The sequence below is a fragment of the Xenopus laevis genome, chromosome 9_10L (genome assembly GCF_017654675.1).
Source record: "Xenopus laevis strain J_2021 chromosome 9_10L, Xenopus_laevis_v10.1, whole genome shotgun sequence".
In the NCBI taxonomy this organism is placed as follows: Eukaryota; Metazoa; Chordata; class Amphibia; order Anura; family Pipidae; genus Xenopus; species Xenopus laevis.
In genome coordinates this window covers 48642535-48664713 of record NC_054387.1, presented here as the reverse complement: position 1 = coordinate 48664713, position 22179 = coordinate 48642535, and the positions used below count along the sequence as shown (strand labels likewise).

At 43.4% G+C, this 22179-nt stretch overlaps 1 protein-coding gene across 2 annotated transcripts in view; it reads left to right on the top strand.

Annotated features, from left to right (window-relative positions):
• tnrc6c.L (trinucleotide repeat containing 6C L homeolog) overlaps window positions 1–22179 on the top strand; it is a 112264-nt gene that overhangs the window by 13675 nt on the left and 76410 nt on the right. For both annotated transcript variants that reach the window (XM_041576974.1, XM_041576973.1), the window contains exon 3: window positions 12137–12198. In XM_041576974.1, the coding sequence (XP_041432908.1) occupies window positions 12137–12198 (62 nt within the window). The remainder of the gene's footprint in view (window positions 1–12136; window positions 12199–22179) is intronic.

Sequence of the window (22179 nt, the reverse complement as noted above, 5' to 3'; positions counted from 1 at the left end):
TTATCCATTATTCCACAAAGCTTCACAATGATTGTTCATGATCCCCTACTCTAGTTATGCATTATAACTCAGCAACCCCCAATTAGGGTAAATTAACGGAACCTGTGTACAAACACCTCTACAATAATATGTGGTCCCCTTAAAACCACGAAATTCCTTCTGCCTGCCTCTGATTTCAGTTCCGTATCTCGGTTAGCTTGATGGGAAGTTGGCTGCTGGGCTTTGCACCACAAACCATTATGGGAGCCCTTAATGAAACAGTGGTTAGGAGCAAAAGAGGAAATTGTTCTGTGTATTCTCTGACCTTGGGTTTCTTTTGATAAGCAATTGTGTAGGAGTCTACTGGAGCAGAGGAGGAGAGGGGGGGGGTGCAGAGTGGCCCCATTATGAAGCAGACTGACTTACTGAGGGTTTGAAGGACATCTTATCAGTGCATCATACCAGCTGTGAGAAATCTCTTTCCCAACTCTAAAAAATAAAAAGGCTACTGATCTTCCCCTTGGGAAACCTTAGACCTAAAAACATTCCCTAGTTATTATTAATCTTGTTGCCACCATCACCAGCATCTGCCCAGAAGGGAGCCGAGTCGTGTTTAAACTACCCCCACCCCACAGCATTAACCCATTCTGGCATCAGCCTCATGTCAAGAAAGAACAGGAGTATCAGAGATATAGAGGTGCAAAATGGAATGGGGCAGCGAAAGATTTTGGGTTTATTCTGAACAGATTCCTCCAAACTTCTCATTGGTTTACCCCATCTACCAACCATGCAGTTATAGAACTTTGGGATAGATGAATATTTAAGGGAACATACATTAACCTGCCCACCTACAGCTGTTCTCCAGCTTACGGTATGCTGTATTTTTTCTCTGCATGCAGATCATTATAATAATTGTGATTGGACAGGATTACTTTTAACCCTTAGTTTATCTTTATCTAACGTGATCTACTTCCTTATAGGGGATGTCTCCAACCAAGAGATCTCTATCAGAGCTGTAGTCTGTAGGTATCTTGATAGATTGTTATTCCCCCATGGATAGCATCTCTTAATAAATCACATCTTAACTGTTAATTATGGAAAGCTTTGGGAGTCCATCAGTTCCTTAAAATCACTAAATAAATGGTTCCTACTCAAATGGATGCAGGCAGATAAGTAATATCGGGTGGCATGGGGAACAGAAACCGCAATCAGTAGTAGCACGAAATCTAATCTAGTTGGGTCAAGAAGAATGGAGCGTTAGCATGAACTGTCCGGCTTAGTCAATTACTTACTCTCCAGGGCTTGTTATAATGAACCACAGCTTTCCTTCCCTCTGTGATTGGCTGCAGCATGGGGCCCAATTACTATTAACCCTTTGCTAACAATTTTCTCTTAAATACAAGAGATATCAGAAAACTTAAAACATTTGTCTGCAGTCAGGCAGAATTATTAGGCTAGGGCCAGATGGGACAGAAATCAGCCTACTGAAATCTGCAGGCTGATTTCAGCCCCCGACAATTAGCCAAATCTTCTTATGTCCCACGTGCTCACGTCCAGAAGCCTTGTGTTGGCTCCAGCATCTTGGCGGATTTCGTCTTGAAATGCAAAGTCTCGCATTTCCAAAAATCTGCTGTCCATCTGGCCCTAGCCTTACTATTATTTTGACCTTTGAACAAAATCTTCGGGTCACGGGCAGGTCGGGTTGAGCTCTTCTACTGCTTTCCCGACCGCCGACCTAGAACTGCTGGCCCCTAAATTTATAGACTCTTGCCCAGTGGCAGAAGTCCTGGGGGAGCAGGGGGTGCTAGCGGGCCAGGACCCGCACCCCCTTAGGGCCAGGACCCGCACCCCCTTAGGCCCCAGGCAGCGCCACTAAAATGCGGGCAGAAAATTGCGTACGGAGGGGGATGGAGGCCCGGCTCCGCATCACGCACCAGGGCCCGCCCCCTCTAGTTACGTTATTGCTCTTGCCTGCCCCTTTCGTGATGTGACTGCGGGTCAGGTGTGGGTCTATAAATAGAGGGGGAAGGGTGGGCCGGGTGTGAGTTGGGAGGGGGCAGGTTCAAGTCGGGTACGGGTCGAATTTCTCGACCCGCATACCATTAGAGTGGAGTTCAACCTTTGCACTGTTCTGCTGTGTGTGACAGCATGCTAGCGGATTAAAGTCAATCCTTATGGGGCACAGAGTGGATCACCTTCTCTCCTCCTGCCTGCAAAGTGCCCTGGAGGGTACATGGAGCATTGGCTCTGCAACTTTCAGTCTGCGTTGTTTTCAGATTGCAGGCAGACACAGAGGTTAGTCCAAAAATGGCTGCTTTCGCGTTTTGGGCAATATCAACTCTGTGTGTCGCCGCGATCAACAGAGCTGAAGAAGGGAGCATATCTGCTTCTCTCAGGCTACAAAATACGCAAGCTGAGAGTAGCATAGCCACACTCCATGTGCCCTCAGACCAATAATGATAGCTAGAATCTCAAAGGGGTCATACATGGGCAGATTGAAGCTGCCAATTCAGACCCTTCACACCAATTCAGCATCTTATACGCCCCTGGATCAAGGACCGAATCAGCTCATTGACACACAGGGCCGGATTTACATGGCGGGCGCCTCTATGCCCACTGCCATTCGTCGCCCCGTCTCCTCCCTTTTATTTACTCAAATTTTCATCATTGGGACCGCAGCAATGGGGATTGGCTCAAGGGGAAATTTAAAAAACTATTGTATCTCCTGCGCATCCCCAGTGTTTCTGAACCAATGTGGGTGTGGTTGGGCAGCATGCCGCCCTAGGCCTGGGCCTCTCCACAAATCCGGGCCTGTTGACGCAGTTCTACCCGAAGGCTAGTATTCTGAGCCTCCAATGATTTGGATCTAGGACCAAACAATCAGACTAACCCTAGCTTGGGTGGGCAAATCGGGGGAAAGTTCTGCTTGTTTTGGGACCTCACTAAACAAGTGGATCTTGTAGCTATAGCTACAATATCAGCCATGAAAGAAGGCAGGACTGCTTAGATAGGCTTTGTGACACTGTGACAGAATGAGCTCTATATAAACTAAACCCTTTCTCATGCAGGTTTTGTCAAGCATTCAGATAAGGAGCAGATCATTATAGTGAAATCTGTTTATCTGTGGGTTGGTAATTTATTTTACTACCTACTCCTTCTCAAATGGTGACTAGGCAGAAGTAAACAGATAGTGAAAGTGGTTTCAGTTTCTGTGCCCTGATTAGTCGAATAAATAAAGAAAACCTTTGATTTTTTTGTGTGATTAAAACATATGATCACATACCTCCCAACTGTCCCTTTTTCGGACATACCTCCCGCAGTCCCTCATTTGTACTGGAAAGTCCCTCTTTTCTCTGCACTGAACAGCCAGAAAAAGAAACAAAGTTTCTCACTTAATTGGCTTTAAGCAGAAAGCCCAGAACAGCTAACAGGTGCAAATAAGATACTTTGTAACAATTTTGAGACACAAAAACACAGTTTAAATAAGGAGAAATATTTTCAAACTTTCATAACCTGCCAAATTTTGTAAAACAAACATGGTAATTAGGGGTGTGGCCACAGAAAGGGGTTCGGTCAAAAAATTGCTGCGCTACATGCGGAAAAAACATTTTTGTCCCTCTTTTTACTTCCAAAATGTTGGGAGGTATGTGATCAGCACAAGCCCTATTCATTAAGTACCTGTTTGAAAATTGGATATACTGCCCCTGTAATATATATAGATATTTTTACATTTTCCACAACTCCATATCCAGTGTTAGGCTAAGGCGAGATGGGGTCAGATCAGGTCCAGATAGAGAATTAAAATAGGCCCTGGCATTTCAGGTACACAGAGGCCCAATCAGCCCACATAGAGGCCCAAACAGCCCCCACCAGCCCACTAAATACTGACTTTCTATGGCACCTTATAGCAGCCCCTCTGGCATTTGCCAGAACCCACAGATTGCCAGTCCAGGCCTGGGTCAGATCTTGGCCAGCTGAAAAGTACAGGATGAGAATCAGCCCCTATGCTGCCATCTCCTTCCTTCCTTGCCTGCATTATTTTATCGGCCCGGGGCAGGCACACACTGCGGATCACATTGACCATAACACAAGCGTTTGTATCTCAGCACCAAAACCTGGCATGTGCCTGCACCTGTGCCAACGCAATGGATCTGGGTGCAGGCAAGGTAAGGGGCTGATTCTCTGCATGCAGTTTTCAGAACTTGGTTCTGAAAGGCTTTAAGACTAGAGATTGGTGCCTTCACCATAAACAAACACATCTTCCTGCATTCATTAGCTTTGTGCTGCACCCCCCCCCCTTCCCACCATGCAGGTAATTAGCTCCCAGCGGTACATTTAATTAATCATGGAATAATTTGTCAGGGTAACTTGCTTATTGTCCCACTCTTTTATTCCGAATTCTAAACGCCCAAATATTCTCTTATTTCAGAAAATTTCAAGGGATTCCCTTGGCCTTATAGAAAAATCAGATGCAATTTGCTCACATTAATTGGCTCAACTCTTTCATAGATCTGCCCCCTGTAGGCTGGCTTGAAAAAGGATCCATGGGAAAGTGTGAGATCATTCTGTAATATTTAGCTTTTCCATTAGTAAAATCCATCTCACAAGGTTTTTGAAAAGATTACCAAATCTCCCTTATAAATTAGGGATGCACCGAATCCATTATTTTGGATTCGGCCGAACCCACTATTTTGGATTAGGCCGAATCCTTTGCTAAAGATTCGGCCAAATACCGAACCGAATCCGAACCATATACAAATTAGGGGTGGGAAGTCGAAAACATCTTTTACTTCCTTGTTTTTTGACAAAAAGTCATGCAATTTCCCTCCCCGCCCCTAATTTGCATATGCAAATTAGGATTCGGTTCAGCTGGGCAGAAGGATTCGGCCGAATCCGAATCCTGCTGAAAAAGCCTGAATCCTGGCCGAATCCCGAACCGAATCCTGGATTCGGTGCATCCCTATTATAAATAGTTCTATTTCGATTTTAATGACATTCTAATTAGGCCTCGTTGGTGTCATGTTAATAAATGTAACCACGATTGAAGCCATAATATTTGTATTATTTAAAGTCTCCAAAATAATTTTGGTACTATGAACTGTGACAGAATGCTCTTTTCTAAAGATAGCTAGATTATCAGCCATAAAGCAGGGTAGGACTGCTGCTTAAAATGGGTATCAGTTATAAAGATAGCTAGAATCTCAGCCATAAAGCAGGACAGGACTATTGCTGCATTTCTGTTCTTTATTAATGTTTTTAGACACAGATACATCTCTTTTTCAGGAATGGATTTTTTGTCCCACGTGAGAGCCATTTGACAGGATCCCCTCTAGAATATCAAGAGCTTTGTTTCCGTAGATATTTTAACTCAACCTCTTTTATAATAAATAAATGATCTCCATAGTGCCCGCAGTGGCAGAGAGCAATGTGGGTAATGTATAAATATGGCTTTACTGACTAATTGCTGAACTTAAGAACCAGAGATAGTGACATTATTAACAGTAAGTAATTCCCGTCTCGTATCTCTGCGCCTGTCAGGAGAGGGAGGATTAGTGGCGCTGGCATTGAAATTCATATTTCTAACAAAATCACTCTCCTCTGACAGTGTGGGCGCCACACGGCGTATGATTTAATTACTGCTATATGTTAGGAGCAGAAGACAAACTTTCGTTAATGTTTTACACTTTTGCGCTATGAACCGGGTCAGTGATTAATGAGCAGCACCATTGGGTCCCAATACATTTTAACGTAGTAAAATTGCAGCAAAAATAAGAGTTCTGTGTATTCATTATCTGGATGTGCATGCTAATGGGGAGGCTAGCAAGGTATAATGACTACAGGTATGGGACCTGTTATCCAGAATGCTCGGGACCTGGGTTTTCTTGGATAAGGGATCTTTCTGTAATTTGGATCATCATACCTTCGAAAAAATCATTTAACTATTAAAGAAACCCTATAGGCTTGTTTTCCCACCAATAAAGATTTATTATATCTTAGTTTGGATCAAGTACAATGTTCTATTTTATTATTACAGAGAAAAAAGGAAATATGTTTTAAAATACTAAACTATTTGATTAAAATTAAGTCAATGGGAGACAACTTTCCCATAATTTGGAGCTTTCCGGTTATACCTGTAGTCACAAATCAGGGGCAACTGTTGTCTAGCAAATTTGGGTTTATTTATTAAAGCTAGATGCAATAACACACTACACAGGCAAGGGATGATTAAAACATGGCACCTTCAGTACTTTGTGTCCTGCCCTGCACTGAAAAATAGCCGAGGGTCTCTGCACTAGGTTTTTGAGAACATTTCACAAACATTTTACCAATTGCAGCAGTGAAAGCATCAGTAGTTTTCCAGTGTTTTTTTCTGATGCAAAAACGTGTTTTTTCCATGCAAACACTCGAATTATGGTGTTGCCGTTTTTTTTTGCTTTTTCTCCTCCAGTGAAACAAAACACATGCCAAATTGTAATAATGATGAATTCTGTCTCAAAACTTTACCCTCTCTGTCTGTCTCTCTCTGTCTGTCTCCCTCTCTCTTGCAGAGGCAATTGAGCAGACGGCACTTTTATTTCTTTAATATCATAAATGGAACCATGTGAAGTGGCCCCATCTCCATAGAAAGTTCTTTCCTGATTTCAGCTTATCAGGCATGAACAGATGTGGCTTCCTGCTCTGCCCCAGCTGCCCGCTGCTTTGTTTACTGCTTGTATGCCCAGAAAGAGGGGCGGAGGCATCATGAACTATTCTTGTTTCATTATAGAAGGGTACAGAGCTCTGATCAGCTTGGGTTATGTGCTCATGTGCAACATTTTGGGAGCATTCCTTTTATTTTGTGGTTCCTGACTGTGGTTTTTCCAGGTCTCCTGGGCCATAGGCAGTCACGGCTGTGCTGTTAGAACTGCAAGGTGAGATCCCTTGCAACTTAAAGCTTTTAACTGGAAATTCTGCTCTCAGTTGCCCTAATAATGGTGGCAATAAGTGAAGCTCAGGAGGCTGAGGGGAGTGGCAACCCCAGGTTGATGGGGCAGAGAAATGCCTTTGAGCACTGTGTTGGTGGAGGTAAAGCTAAAGGTGGCCATAGATGCAAAGATCCGCTAGTTTGGCAACATCGCCAAACGAGCGGATCTTTCCCCGATATGCCATTAACAAGCATGGCTATATCGGGTGTAATCTGATTGTTCGGCCGTATGGCCGAACGATCCGATTACGATGTGCTGTGGGCTCCGGCGGGATCGGTCGGGTCAAAATCAAACCTGACCGATCGACCAAACGACCGATCTCCACTGGACGAAAGATGTCGGCACACGCCACACACGATCCGAAAATCGAACGAATCCTCGATTCGTACGATAGGATCTGTGTGTCTATGGCCACCTTAACTCGTGGCTGTGTCAAACAGAAGTCACATCAGTCTTAGTAAACAATGCCTCCCGTCTGTCTTGAGTCCTGTATCTCCCTCTTCTCTATATATTCTACCTGTTATAGCAACCAGCGTAGCAACACTTCCTGCCCATCATACTTCACCACATACCTCCTGTCGGTCAGTCATACTTTAACCTCTTAGAAGCATGGTTGAGGCAAAAAGCTCTGCTAGGTAGGTAAAGTATAGAGCAGCAGCGCTCAGGAGATATTATGTGGGTAAAGCAGGTTGTCAAACGTAGATGGCACTGCTGCTGCAAAGCAACAACTCCTGCCTTACTTAACTCTTGTATCACCACAGCCTGCCTCAATTTAGTAACTTGCCAGTGCCTCCTGCCAAAACCATGCTCACAGTGCATTAGTTAGTGCTAATATCAGCACAAGAGAGTAAATAAGGGGACAATAAAAGAGTAATGCCAAGACCTGAGTGTCCTTGCCCAATCTGTAGAGAGGACTAGAGGTTGAGGTACTGAAGGCAAGAGGCATCACAGGGATTTTGTGTGGAAAGAAGGAGGTTCAGGACCCAGGATCCTATGGTAATATTATAGATATACAGGTCAGTCCTTAGTGGTCTAGGGACCTAGGGCAAGTCACCTATTGTGGGGCCCCCATATTAAAGGAGCCCACTCCACTCCGAGTTACCATTAGTGCAGGTGCTAAGGGCCTGGGGCAAATGTGGTTGTAGCTTCACGTTCTCACCTCTCAGATGAGGAGGTGGTAAATCAAGCAAAACACAGGATTTTTTGAATTATAGTGAGAGCCTTGCAATCTCCAAGGTTAGACAGGTACACAAGACATATAATTTCCCCCGCCCATGTATTCCATTTCCCAGCTGGACTGAATATATCATTTATAGAGGCATCAATTCACCATGCAAAATAGATTGCGGGAAATGGAGGTTTCATAAAAAATACATATCCGCAGGCATTCTCCAACCTGTATTATTAATGTGGACCTGTCCGAGCTGCGCTCCCTCAAACACCCCCCTTCCTCTGGTTTTCTTCCAGTATCTGTAATGAGGTGGGAGCACAGCTGGGCAAAGGGGATGACAATGCTGGGGGTGCCCAATTAACTTCCAGCTGTCAGGGTGGTACTTGGCTGAAAGCAAGAGATGTTTCTAACTGCTAGATAAAGTGGGCACCAAGCCCACAATATTATTGCCCTTGCACAGAAATCTTACAAAAAACATCGTTCTTTGGGTACGTTATCCAGGCTGGAATGGGCATTGGGCAAGTATGTGTAAAAGAGCTGATATAGTTGGTGATATGATATGTAAGCTGGTTCCCAAACAGGGAGGGGAGTGGAATGGTGGCTTGGAAAGCCTAACCTGTTGGCCAGTTAGGATGAGGTTTGGGATGAAAGCCATTTGACTGCCCAAGATACTCCTGAAAGCCCTGAAAAAATTGTGGAGACAGTTATTTGCTACCCTTCAAAGTTTAATGAATAACACTACAACAATTTCATATATATAACATTTTATGCTGTATGGGGGAGTCATTTGTAGTTTATTGTTGGTAGTGACAGACCATCTTGGATATATTGGACTGGTTTGTTTCTGACTTGGGGGTTATTAACTGTCATGTCACTAAGACATCTTTGCCTTTGCTGGTTGTCAGTCTTAGTGGTTCCCAAACTGTAGGGCTGGTTTCCCAGGGCGTGGGGGTTGGGGAAGTAGCAAAGGGGGATTCTACTTAAAGGCCAGTTAGGGTGAAAATGCCTATTTGTTCTTCTAAATCAGGGATCCCCAAGCTTTTTACCCATGAGCCACATTCAAATGTAAAAAGAGTTGGAGAGCAACACAAGCATGCAAAAGGTCCATGGGGAGGCCAAATAAGGGCTATGATTAGCTATGTGTTAGCTGCTTTGTGGACTGGCAGCCTACAGGAGGCTCTGCTTGACAGCACAAGTTAGGGTTGCTACCTGGCTGGTATTTTACCGGCCTGGCCGGTAAAAATGGTGGTAGATCCCAATGTTATTAATAGGGAAAAAAGATAAATATATAGGAAGGCTGGTATTTTTTTCCAGAAAAGGTGGCAACCCTAAGCACAACTAGTTTTTATGTAAATAAAACTTTCCTCCAAGCCTGCAATTAAAAAATAAAGACCTGTATTGAGGCTGCTGGGAGCAAAATCCACGGGGTTGGTGAGCAACATGTTGTCTGTGAGCCACTGGTTGGGGATCATTGTTCTAGATATACCTGGAGGCCCACCTATAAAGTCATTCAAAGCACTGCGTATCTTGACAGCACTATATAAATAAATGATGATGATTTGGAGTGAGATGTGAGAGAGGTGAACACTTATTTGCTGCCCTAGATATTATTGGAATGATAACTGAATCGCTGTTACACCAATGTTTTCCTGCATCTGTAACCTTATTATGAGCAAAGGTGAACCCTGGCCAAAGGTGACCTCCAGGGAGGTCTTAAACCAAAGAGGTTCAACAACCACTGATCTGAACCCAGCCTGGCACAGTTAGCAGCACTATGGGCATTGGCACCAAGTCCGGACTGAGAATTAAAATGGGCCCTGGCATTTGAGGTACACAGAGGCCCAATCAGCCCACATAGAGGCCCAAACAGCCTCCACCAGCCCACTAAATACTGACTTTCTATGGGACCTTATATCAGCCCCTCTGGCATTTGCCAGAACCCACAGATTGCCAGTCCAGGCCTGATTGGCACCATGGGTCAGTCTCTGTGCGCATTTTAAGTAACACATGTCAGTGTTGGAGAACGTTCAGTAATAATGAAGTCTCATAAATATAATATATGTCAGAGGTTCCTATGGTGCCGACTTGCTACAATAACAAAGAATAGCTTGTAACAATGTAACCCCTATTTATTGCATTTTGATGAATGGAAGGGCACCATCTATAATAATAAAACAGAGAGTGGGAGGGCATCTCATCGGGCATTGGCAGGACCTGTGATGAATGCTCCTAATTTCCCTAACTACTTAGCCTTGTGCCATGATGACACGTTGTTTAATTGTGATATCTGTTAGCGCTGGATTAGATGATAAATCCTCCCTGTCGCGGTGCCAGATGATGGATGAGGCCCAGGGTTTGTGTCTAACTGGAACAGCAGGAAGTTTTTGGCTGAGCCCCACGTATCCTTAGAATGGTCACGTCCCACCTGTAGGCTTGTGGATCAGAGAGTCTGGTTGGGGAGACAGGGCTAGGACAGGCGCAGGGTGGGTCTGTGTATCTAAGGCTGCAGTACTATTTTTTGATCTCTTAGGTCAATATTTGTGGTAAAGGTTTCCTCAGATAAGATTAAAATGACTGCTGTCTTATCCTCACGTATGATCAGTCCCTTATAACACAGCTGTACCCATATGAGCTGTACTGTATGGCACTTTTAGGGGAGCTACTTTGCACCCTGTTACACTCCATTCCTGCACCTACCGATAATAAATACAAGCCCTCATACTTCATATTACATGTTTTCTGTCTATTGCCTGCTGAATTGGGCTGACCTAGATAGTGCAATTACCGCTGTTCCTGCTGAACAACCCTTTCCTCCCATTTCCGACCAACAGAAGGCCCGTGGGTAGCAGGCGATGGAGGGAGCTGACCTGCTGGTGAACTGAGAGCGAGCAGATTACTCACCTTGGTTACTGCACCTCAGCAAAGGAGGAATTAGGTCCATTCTGGTAATCCTGTTAGCCGGAGACACTGGATCTGGAGAGGCAACTGTGTGAGGGCAGCAAAGGGGACATGGCCCTTGGGGTCTTTAATGCACGACCCACTGCGCTAACTGCCTTTCAGGCTGAGATGTTTAGGTATACTGTACATTCTATGTGCACATTAATCTGTAACCAACCATACTGTAATGTCTAAGGAAAATATATGTATGTATATTTATAGTATTATTATTATTATATTCTTGTACTGCACAGTTTTCCATATTAAAAAATAAAGAAAAAAGCCGTCATATTATAGGGGTTGTTTATCTTTAAAATAAATTTAGTATGATGTAGAGATCTAATTGTTTTTCATTATTTCGGGTTCTCCGATTTGCAATTTTTAGCAAACTGGTTGCTAGGGTCAAAATTATCATAGCAACCATGCATTGATTTGAAGACGAGACTGGAATATGAATAAGAGAGGCCTGAATAGAAAGATGAGTAATATAAAGTAGCAATAACAATACATTTGTAGCCTTACAGAGCCTTTGTTTTTTAGATGGGGTCAGCGACCTCTATTTGAAATCTCAAAAGAGTCAAAAAAAGGAGGTAAATAATCCAAAACCTATAAAAAATAAAACATGAAAAAAATGCTTAGAAACATTTAAAAAAATGAGCCATTCTATAGTACAGGTATGGGATCTGTTATCCAGAATGCTCAGGACCTGGGGTATTCCGGATAACGGATCTTTCCATAGTTTGGGTCTTCACGCCTTAAGTCTACTAGAAAATCATGTAAATATTAAATAAACCCAATGGGCTGATTTTGCTTCCAATAAGGATTAATTATATCTTAGTTTGGATCAAGTACAAGGTACTGTTTTATTATTACAGAGAAAAGGGAAACCATTTTTAAAAATTTGGATTATTTGGATAAATTGGAGTCTATGCATTCCGTAATTCGGAGCTTTCTGGATATCGGGTTTCCGGATAAGGGATTCTATACCGCCCCTTTAAATCTGACCTCCCTAAACCAGGATCCATTTAACTATGCCATGATTTAATGCTAGGTGTTGATGCTTCTCTTCCTCTCTATCTTACAGCAAAGAATCAGTGGTCTCAGTACATGTGCGGAGAGCAAGAACGCAGTGAGTGCCAAGACCAGGTAAGTGGGTGACTAATACAGTTCAGTTTTGCCATACAGTGTCACTATAGAAGCAGTGGTGCAGGTACTACAGATCAGCAGCAAATGGATTCTGGGATGTTATAGAAAAGAGGGTGCTTTACCCCAAACCTTATCTTCCATTCAGTGTTTTCATGACTCATATAAGCCAATCAGCAGAGATCTTATAGTGCAGCGTGTGAGCACCAGGCTACAATTTAGGAACATAAGTTGTTGGATGTTGATTTGTTCATACTATCCTATTAGATATCTGCAAGCAGGGACTGGCAATTTGTGGGTTCTGACAAGGGGGGCTGTTGTAAAATGCCATAGACAGTCACTATTTAGTGGGCTGGTGGGGGCTGTTTGGGCTTCTTTGTAGGGGTGCCACCTGGCCGGTACTGAACACAAAGGTTTCATGATTTCATGCTGGTGCTACCAGGGCTTGTCATAGGAATATAACCGGGGTCATATAATATGTATCAGTCAATGCTGACAGTCCTGCAGTCATACGTATGCAGTAAGATGTTTGCAGTTAGAACTAGGAAGGAGTATTGAAGATAATGGAGGACTAGAATGAATGGCGCTGCTGTAGTTGAAGATATGTACACAGGTATCATGTACAGTGTTACACTTAGGGGAGCAGGGAACAAATCCAGTCATACTAAGCTATTACCATAATATCTTCTGCTGCCCTGTGTCTTTATTGGATTTACTCCTCACTTGAGTGCAAACACATCCCCCCTTCAACAGTATTAAATGGTAAATCAAGTCTGATCCCAGGGTAGGTGCTGAGGGAATGTTGAATAACTGAAAGGTGCAGATAAGAGTCGATTGGCTGTGGATATATGTATGGGTAACGCTGGCAGCTTCGGTTCCCACTAAGCCGGAATTTACATAAACCTCTGCCTGTTTGCCTGTGTCTTTTCAAGCCCAAGGACAAGCTTTGCAAAAGGCCGAACTGCCGTGCAATGAGATTTGCATGTCAATCTGTACATTGTGTGAATCACTAACTAGGGCTTTGCAGCCAATTTCCGTTCCAAAGCACTACCATATACAGTGCACCGTGGCTGGGTTCTGATACAGACGGCAATGGGCTGGAGGATGGGAGGGGCACAGGGAGATCCATAAGTTTTAGATTCCTGAAATTTTCCCTGGATTTGTACTTTTTAACTTTATATAATTTCTTACGCTGCAATCAGGTAATTAGCAATCTTTGCCCCTCTGAATGTAAAGTTGCCATGTACAGCCTATATGTGCAAGATCCAAATGTATTCGTATCCACATGGGTGTAGATGGGGAGAGTTCTGCTGGGAGAGCAGGCAAGTTCAGAATGCTGAGCAAGAAGGAAGGTTGAGGGAGGGAGAGCTCTGCTGGAATGGGGCTGAGGGAGGAAGTGTTTTATTGGGAAAGAGGGTGGGGGAAGAATTCCGTTGAGAAAGTGGAGGCAAAAGAATAGTCTTTATGGGAGGGTGAAGGAGGGAATAGGAAATGAAGATTTCTGAAGAAAAAAAAAAACAAGAATTTAGCAGAAAGAAGTGAGACTTAATGTTTTCTAGTAACACATGAGAGAGGGAAGGCTCTTAAGAAAAAAACTGTGTGTAAAGAAGAATGGGGAGATTACCATGGGGCATGATGTTGTGGAAGAGGAGAGAGAAAAGGTGGCCATAAATGTGCAGATTTACCTTCCTATCGGACGAACGATAATTCTGTGCCATCTCCCGACCTGCCACTAACCATTCCGATCAAATAAAGTAGTAAACAATCAGATCAGACAATGTTCTGCCCCTGACAGCAATAGTACAATAGTTATGTCCCACAAAAGCTGGTGACAGATGTAATAAAATTACCTGGGGTGCGGCGGCGTGGACGACCTCCACGCCGCCGCGCTCCTGGTCTGGCGCCATCTTGATTATTCTAGGGCACGCGCCTCTTAAAGGTACAGGCGCGCCAGCGTGATTGCGTCAGCGCGTTTTGACGCTCGTTTTGGCGCCAATTTTGAATGTATTTAAAGCCCATTCTGACCCCCAGCCAGTGCCCGTGATAGAACTTGTTTCTAGTGGTTTCCTGAGCCTTGTGCATCTGTTCTGAATCTCGTCTGTCTGATTATCCGTGTTTGACCTTGCCTGTATCCTGACTATTCTGAAATCTGTATCCTGACCCTTACCTGCCTACGACAACTCTTCCTGCTTAACCCCTTGATTGACAACCCGGTTTGACCCTTGCCTGCCTGACGATTCTGATATCCGCCTGCCTCGACTCTGCTTGTCTGACGATTCTCTTGCCTGCTCCATTTGTACCGTGACCTTCTGCCCAAAAGACTCTGCTAACAGCCGTGCCCCTTCGCCAGCCAGAACATCTTGCCTTGCACCCCTCGTTAAGTCCAGGTGGCACCCAAGTAAGCTGAGGGCTCCTCCCGAAGCCCAACAGTGGTCACACTACTGGTGAAGCCGAGCCGAGACCAGGGTGCTTGGCATTTGTTCGGGTGCCGGTCGTGACAACAGTCTCCCACTGATATTGTCAGATCGGCAATACATGCAGAGATATTATCAGTAGCCGAAAGAAATTTTCGAACCTGTCCGATTGTCTCAACGACATGGCTCGAAAAATGTCAGGACACTCCACACACAGCTCGAAAATCGTATGAAACGGCGATTCGTACGATCAAATCTTTGCGTCTATGGCCAGCTTTAGTTTCATGTGGTAGAATGCTGGAGATAATAGAGATTGGAAGAGTTCCATGGGGGTGGAGAATTGTACAGAAATAGAATAGGAGAAGAGTTCTATGGGGGTAGGGTTGTGTAGAGAGAAGTTCAGTTGTAGGAAGAGGAGAGATGAAGAGTTCAATGGAGGAGTGGACCTGTATGACAGAGAGGACAGATGAGCTTCATGGCGAATACACTTGTGCAGAAAGGGCAGAGTTAAAGAATTTGATGTCAATATACCTGTGCAGAAAGAGGAGAGAAGATTTCCTTAGGTGTAGAATTGTTCCAAGTAGGGCAGAGTTGTGCAAAAAGAATAGAGAGGAAGAGTTAAATGGGAGATAGAAATGTCTAGAAAGAGCAGAGAGGAAGAGGTCCATGGGGCAGAGGGTTGTGTAGAACTGCTCCATGAGTGATAGAGTTGTGCAGAAGGATAGGTGGGAAGCGTTCACAGCAAAAAAGAGTATAACTAGAGTTCTGTGTACAGAAAGAGGAATGGGAAATAAAGCTGTACAGACAGAACTGATTGGAAGCTGGAGATGGGATTGAGATAGAGTTCAGTGTAAAGAAAGAGAAGAGATTTCTGTGATTGAGTAGAGTTGAGACTGAAGCACAAAGAGGATGTTTTCTTTGGCTGTAGAGCTATACAGAAAGACAACATGGGAAGAGTTCCATGGGGGAATGAGCTGTACAAAAAGAGAAGAGAGAATGATTTCCATGGGAGTAAACATTCTGGAGAGAGAAGAGAGGAAGATCCTTGGTTCTGCAGAAAAGTTAAAGGATCCACTAAGAGAGGCTGGTGTGTTTTGCTGAAAGATGAACACTCGAGCTACAGTATGCATAGGGGTTACTACTGGAATTTGGGGCCCACTAGTGACTAGATGTTGTAATATGAAGCTCTGTTGCTGAGATAATTGAGATAGGGACATTTGGGTACCATATACGTATATCAGATCTTTAGGATCACAAAACCTCAGATACTACATATTCTATAGCAAGTCTGTCTCAAATGTTCTGTAGCTTGGACCAATATGGATCAGATTTTGTGCCATTTTTCACCAGTCTACAAATACATGACAAGTAGCCAGATCACAAATGCAATGAAGTTAACACAATTTCTTTAAAAAAAGGAGTATTCTAGGCATGGCTAGGGGAGACTTGGCTTATTTATTATGAATTTCATTTAGACTTTACATGAATGTCATGCAATCCCCTTTTTTGCCTACATTTTTGATTTACAAACTGTGCAGAGTCCCATTAGCACTCTCCTCCTCCCGTTCCATTTCTCTGCCTCCCCTGTCTATTACTGAATATGCTAATATGTCACAATGCGACTTATGAATAATGCTCCCACCGTCTCACCCTCCGTGTCTGCTGTCTCCCTCCTCTCCCTCCTCTAACCCCATGTGAATATGCAGATATTGTCAGACGAAGTGCACATAAATATGCTTATTTGCTGCTGCAAGTATCTAAACGGTTTGTGCACAAGCACCAGGTTTGTGCAGAAGGTATTTTATATAACTTTGCTATTTCCTGTTAATGTTGCCTTTACCAAGTACTTCTAACAGGGACAAAAATCTAAACTAATTTAATACTGAAGACAAGATAAATACAGTTTAAAATAAGCTGGCCCTTGGCTCATAGCAAGGTTATAGCACTCCCACCACATCTCATCCATGGGTACAGATATATAGAAACATTGTGGTAACAGTCATCCTGTTATAATTCCAGGGGTACCCAGGATACAAATAATACGCACCCCAAATCTCACCCTAACTGGCCCTCAGGCTGGGCCCCTTTGGCTCATAACAAGGTTACAGATATAAGAAACATTGGGGTAACAGTCATCCTGCTATAGTTCCAGGGGTACAGAGGGCACAAATAAGCACTGACCCCAAATCTCACCCTAACTGGCCTTCAGGCTGGGCCCCCTTAGCTCATAACAAGGTTACAGATATATAAAACATTGGGGTAACAGTCACCCTGCTATAGTTCCAGTGGCACCCAGGGCACAAATAAACACTCACCCCAAATCTCACACTAACTGGCCTTCAGGCTGCCCCCCCCCCCAAACTCATAACAAGGTTACAGATATGAAGAAACATTGGGGTAATAGTCACCCTGCTATAATCACTCATCCCAAATCTGGACTCCAAGTGCACATGAATTATCTTATTAAGTGCAACCACCACAAATTAAGTGATCGTCTTTTCCAGTAGTTGCGAGTAGCAATGGCATGTCTCAGACTGTCAGAATAACTTCCAATTAGCATCAATGTCTCTGGCTGAATGAGCCTTCACTGTGCATAGCGTCAATGCCTTTCTATTGGTTGATTTTAATGGGCAAGAGTGGCACCCTGCCTGCGAGACTCTCATTTTACTATTGAGACTGCTATCCTTCCTGAAAGACTGCTATTCCAGTGAAATTGGTGAGCTGCCGCCACACCAGGGTGACTCCTGAAACTTGCACTCTGCCAGGGAGACTCTTTTTACTGGTGAAACAAATTCACTTCAGCATACTGCCACTCCACCATGGAAACTCTTATTGTTGAAACTCACTCTACCTGGCAGACTGGCACCCTACCAGGGAGACTTTTGTTGATCAAACTCACTCTGAAAGGCACATTGCCACCTTACCATGGAGACTTCTGTTGGTCACTCTCACTCAGACTACCACTTATCCAATCTGTCCCACTGAAAAGATTTAGGCCATGCCCAATGCACCCTGCCCATGCCTAGTTTTTCCAGCATAACCTTCCAGTTCATTGTGAAAACCACCCACTACCTACTTAAAGGACAAGGAAAGTAAAACTATTGAAGTACCTAGAAATGTTGTACATAATGTTTTGAGCTTCTGTACTAGATCGAGGCAACCACAGCCCTTTAGCAGGGAAGATCTGTGTCTCCAAAGATGCCCTAGTAGCTCTCCATCTTCTTTTCTGTTGATTCACTGCACATGCTCTGTGCTGCTGTCACTTACTGAGCTTAAGGACCATCTCACAATATACAGTACACATAGAATAGAAACGTCACAATATAAGGCTGATTAGTAATTAATACAGATAATTACTACATGGCAGCACAGAAACCAGTGCAATTAGCATCAGAATTTAATAATCAGCCCTGAAGCATCATCTTACATTTCAGACAAACCTCATTTTCTGCTGGATAATTAGTGACGACCCCTAAGCTTAGCTTCTCAACAGCTGCTCAGAGTCCACTGAGCATGTGAGTGTCACAGACACTTTCCAAGATGGTGACCCCCTGTGACAAGTGTGAAGTCCTGGATCATTGCTGCTATTGACAAGCTGAAACTTAAGGTGATGCAATAAGTTCAGTATATAACACATGGCGTTTTTAGCCCTATTCATTTATAGGGTTTAGTTCTCCTTTAAACAGGGACAACTGGGCATTACAGATGTTCAACCCACAGCTTTCCAGGGTGCGCCTTCTTCCAAAAGACTAGATAGATATAAATTCCACTAATTTAAATGGATGCTGGAGACTAATGGATTTTTTACAACCTTGCAAAATGCAGCTAAAATATGAGTTGTTTGTGTCTGTGCGTTGTGGATCCAATACAAGAACACTGGGCCCTGCAGCTGTTATTGGACTTAAAGCAGGGGTGTCCAAACTAATTTGCAAGGAGGGCCAGATTTGGTGAGGTGAAAATGTGTGGGGGCTGACCATTCAGCCTGACATTCTTTGAATCTTAACATCATTAACTAATTTAAACAAGGAATTACGTAGTATGTGAAGTGGCGCGTCACTATGTGCCAGTACGTGTCTATTGCTAACACCTTCACACCTTCAGCACACAGGCAGCAGTATAGACCAAGTGGCACATCAATTTACTAATGTGCCCAAATATTACTGATGCGGCTACGCGATTCCTGATCGCACTGTGCTGGCGGGCGCATTATTATTCATTTCATGATGGAGATTCAGGGCCAGTGTAAATTTGAAAACAGGCCGCATTTGGCCCCCGGGCCTGACTTTGGACATGCCTAATTTAGGGGCACATTTACTTCTCGAGTGAAGGAATAGAATAAAAAATACTTTGAATTTCGAAGTATTTTTTTGGCTACTTCGACCATCGAATTGGCTACTTCGAATCAAATGACTCAAGCTAAAAATCGTTCGACTATTCGATAGTCGAAGTACTGTCTCTTTAAAAAAACTTTGCCACCTAAAACCTACCGAGCATCAATTTTAGCCTATGGGGAAGGTCCCCATAGGCTTTCCTAGCTTTTTTTGATCAAAGGAAAATTGTTCAATTTTCGATCGTACGAACGAAGGAAATGCGGTAAATCCTTCGAATTATTTTACTTCGACCCTATGTAAATGTGCCCCTTCCAGCCACTGGCAGTAGACTGCAAAGTCTGACATTAGAGCTAGCTTGTTAATAAATGAGTCCCCTTCCACATACTCTGGGAGAAAGTGACAGGCCAAAGTGAAGCATCTAATTAAGTGAATTAGGAAGAACTGCCTGACCTGTCTCACTCCCAAACCACACTACTTAAAATGAAATGCTTGGGGGGGGGGCAGGTTGTTTTCACCCCCCTTCCTTAAAGTACCCTCCATTTCCAGATGCCGGCTATCCATGCGCACCATTAAATCCAACAATCTACAAGGGGTTAACATCTGCTTGCCGGGACCCCACGCTTCATTTTCTCACCAGGATTACATGAAAATGAGGGGGAGTAAAAAGAAAATTAGTAGTAACCCCTGTGCGGCTTCGTAACTCTGTTAGAATAATCAGTAATTACGTGAGGATAATGAGGAGACAGGGTGGGGACGTTTCCTCTCATTAACTGTTTTTCTACCAGATGTTTATTGATAATGTATGCAAATATAGAGAGATGCAAATGTTGCCTTGAAATGAATCAGGTCCCTCTTTAAAATGATAGAAACATTTTTTCTGCCACAGCAGATTCAATTCCTAGCCATTTTGTAATTGGTCTTCATTATATATATATATATATATATATATATATATATATATATATATATATATATATATATATATATATATATATATATATATATATATATATATATATATATATATATAATAGTGTTTGAGTTATTTGCATTTTCTTCTGACTCTTTACAGATTTCAAAAGGGGGGGTCACTGACACCATCTAAATTACAAAAGTTCTGTAAGGCTACACATATATTGTTATTGCTACTTTTTATTAATCATCTTTCTATTCAGGCCTCTCCTATTCATATTCCAGTCTCATATTCAAATCAGTGCATGGTTGCTAGGGTAGTCTGAAACAGCAGATTGTTGAAGTTGCAAACTGGGAAGCTGCTGAAGAAAAAGCTAAATAACTCAATAACCACAAAAAATAAAAAAGACCAATTGCAAATTGTTTTAGAATATCACTCTCTACATCATAATAAAAGTTAAAATAAAGATGAACAACCCCTTTAACTCAATAAGCCTTACACTTACTGTACTGCAGAGTATTGCAGCTTCTACCCACATTTCTTATATAAATAAAGTGCAAAAATTTATTGTATATGATACGCCGTTCCCTCATACTTTACTGTCTATGGGAAACAATATGGCAGCTCCTGCCCATGTGTATAAATACAAATATACAGAAATGGGGGCACATAATTATCCATACTTGCATTGTCTGCTGAAACAACAAGGCAGCTCCTGCCCAAACATGAGAATGTTCTGTACTTACCATGCACAATGAGGTAATAAACAGTTACCTTTAATTATTTAAGCATCCGCGTATGGACTGCAATCAAAACTGAAGTAATAGCTGGAAATGTATTAAAGGCAGCTTTATTCTGGCCATAGGGACGGTAATAGCAACCACTCCCCCTGCAGGAAAGGCAAGATGGGTTGAGACTAATTTCATGTTCCGCTGTTAAATGGAATCTGAATAGAATCCCAACACCATTAGAGATTTCAGTATATTATTTCTGCCAACCACGTCTTGTTCATTCTCACCTCCTCCTCTCCTCTCACCCACTCCTCCGCTCTAATCCTTTCTCAGCATTCATTGCTGGCCTGATATTTGCTCAGACAGGCAGCTAAATGCTCCCCAGCTGGGAAAACCACAACCCCTCTCCCTAGAGAGCCTCAAGTAGGGCCTGCCAGCAGTTCTGGGCCTGGAAGAACTCAAAGTATGGGCACAACTGAACATACAATACACAGATACAATACAATACACAGATACAATGGAGTGCGAGGAACTACAAGTTTGGGAGGGGATTAAATAAGAGACCAAAGAGGGCAACGGAGCGCTAGGGCAGTCTGGGGCTACAACCATCTCTTATAAAGCTAATTTCAGCCCATTGGCCTCTTGTTTTTGAACACTTTACACAGAGCAAAGGCCAAGATGTTGTTCTAATCTGGGAAAAGTACAGAAGCGTACAATTAAATAAATAACTGGCATAAACAGGCCTGTGGCTGGATGTGGCCCTTAGAAGCAATTCTTATGACCCCATATTTGCTCACAAGATGCATAGACTTGTATCTGTCCCTTAAACATGCCATATGAAAACAACATGGCTCACCAATTAGCCTGCATGACTCTGCACTTGTACCAATCATGTACCAATCCTTCCTATTGGATCAGTGTTGAATTAGGATTATATTCACCAGGATATTCTGCTGAACAGTGGAAAGTCCGTCTTACTGCTACACCACTACACGGGGACATGGATAAGGGGAACATTTTATCACTCAGGTATAATTGTGTGCTAACAGGCCCTGGACTGGCAATCTGTGGGTTCTGGCAAATGCCAGAGGGGCTGCTATAAGGTGCCATAGAAAGTCAGTATTTAGTGGGCTGGCGGGGGCTGTTTGGGGTTCTATGTGGACTTATTGGGCCTTTGTGTACCTGAAATGTCAGGGCCTATTTTGATTCTGAGTCCGGACCTGTGTGCTAACCTTTATGAGTATGGCTGTCAGGATCTGAATTAACCTCTTGTCTGTCGGTGTGATAGGGTTAACGAGATCTATGTCACCCCGTGTGTTTTTTAGCTCTAAACAACCTCTTTGACCTTCCCCGGCAGCCAGAGCTGGTGTTTGGGTGCCCTGCACCCTCCCCTCATTACAATTAGAGAGCAGAATTGAGTTCTGGGGTCATCAGCATGCAATTGACGGAAATTTGCCTCGCTCTAATCAGGATGAATAAAGCTTAACATCCGTGATATTAAAGGCCGCAGTGATCAGCAAGGTCTGGGGAGAGGGGATTAATAAGCAGCGTGCTTGAGCACTACATGGCCAGGAGAAGCCAAAGGGTGACTCCAG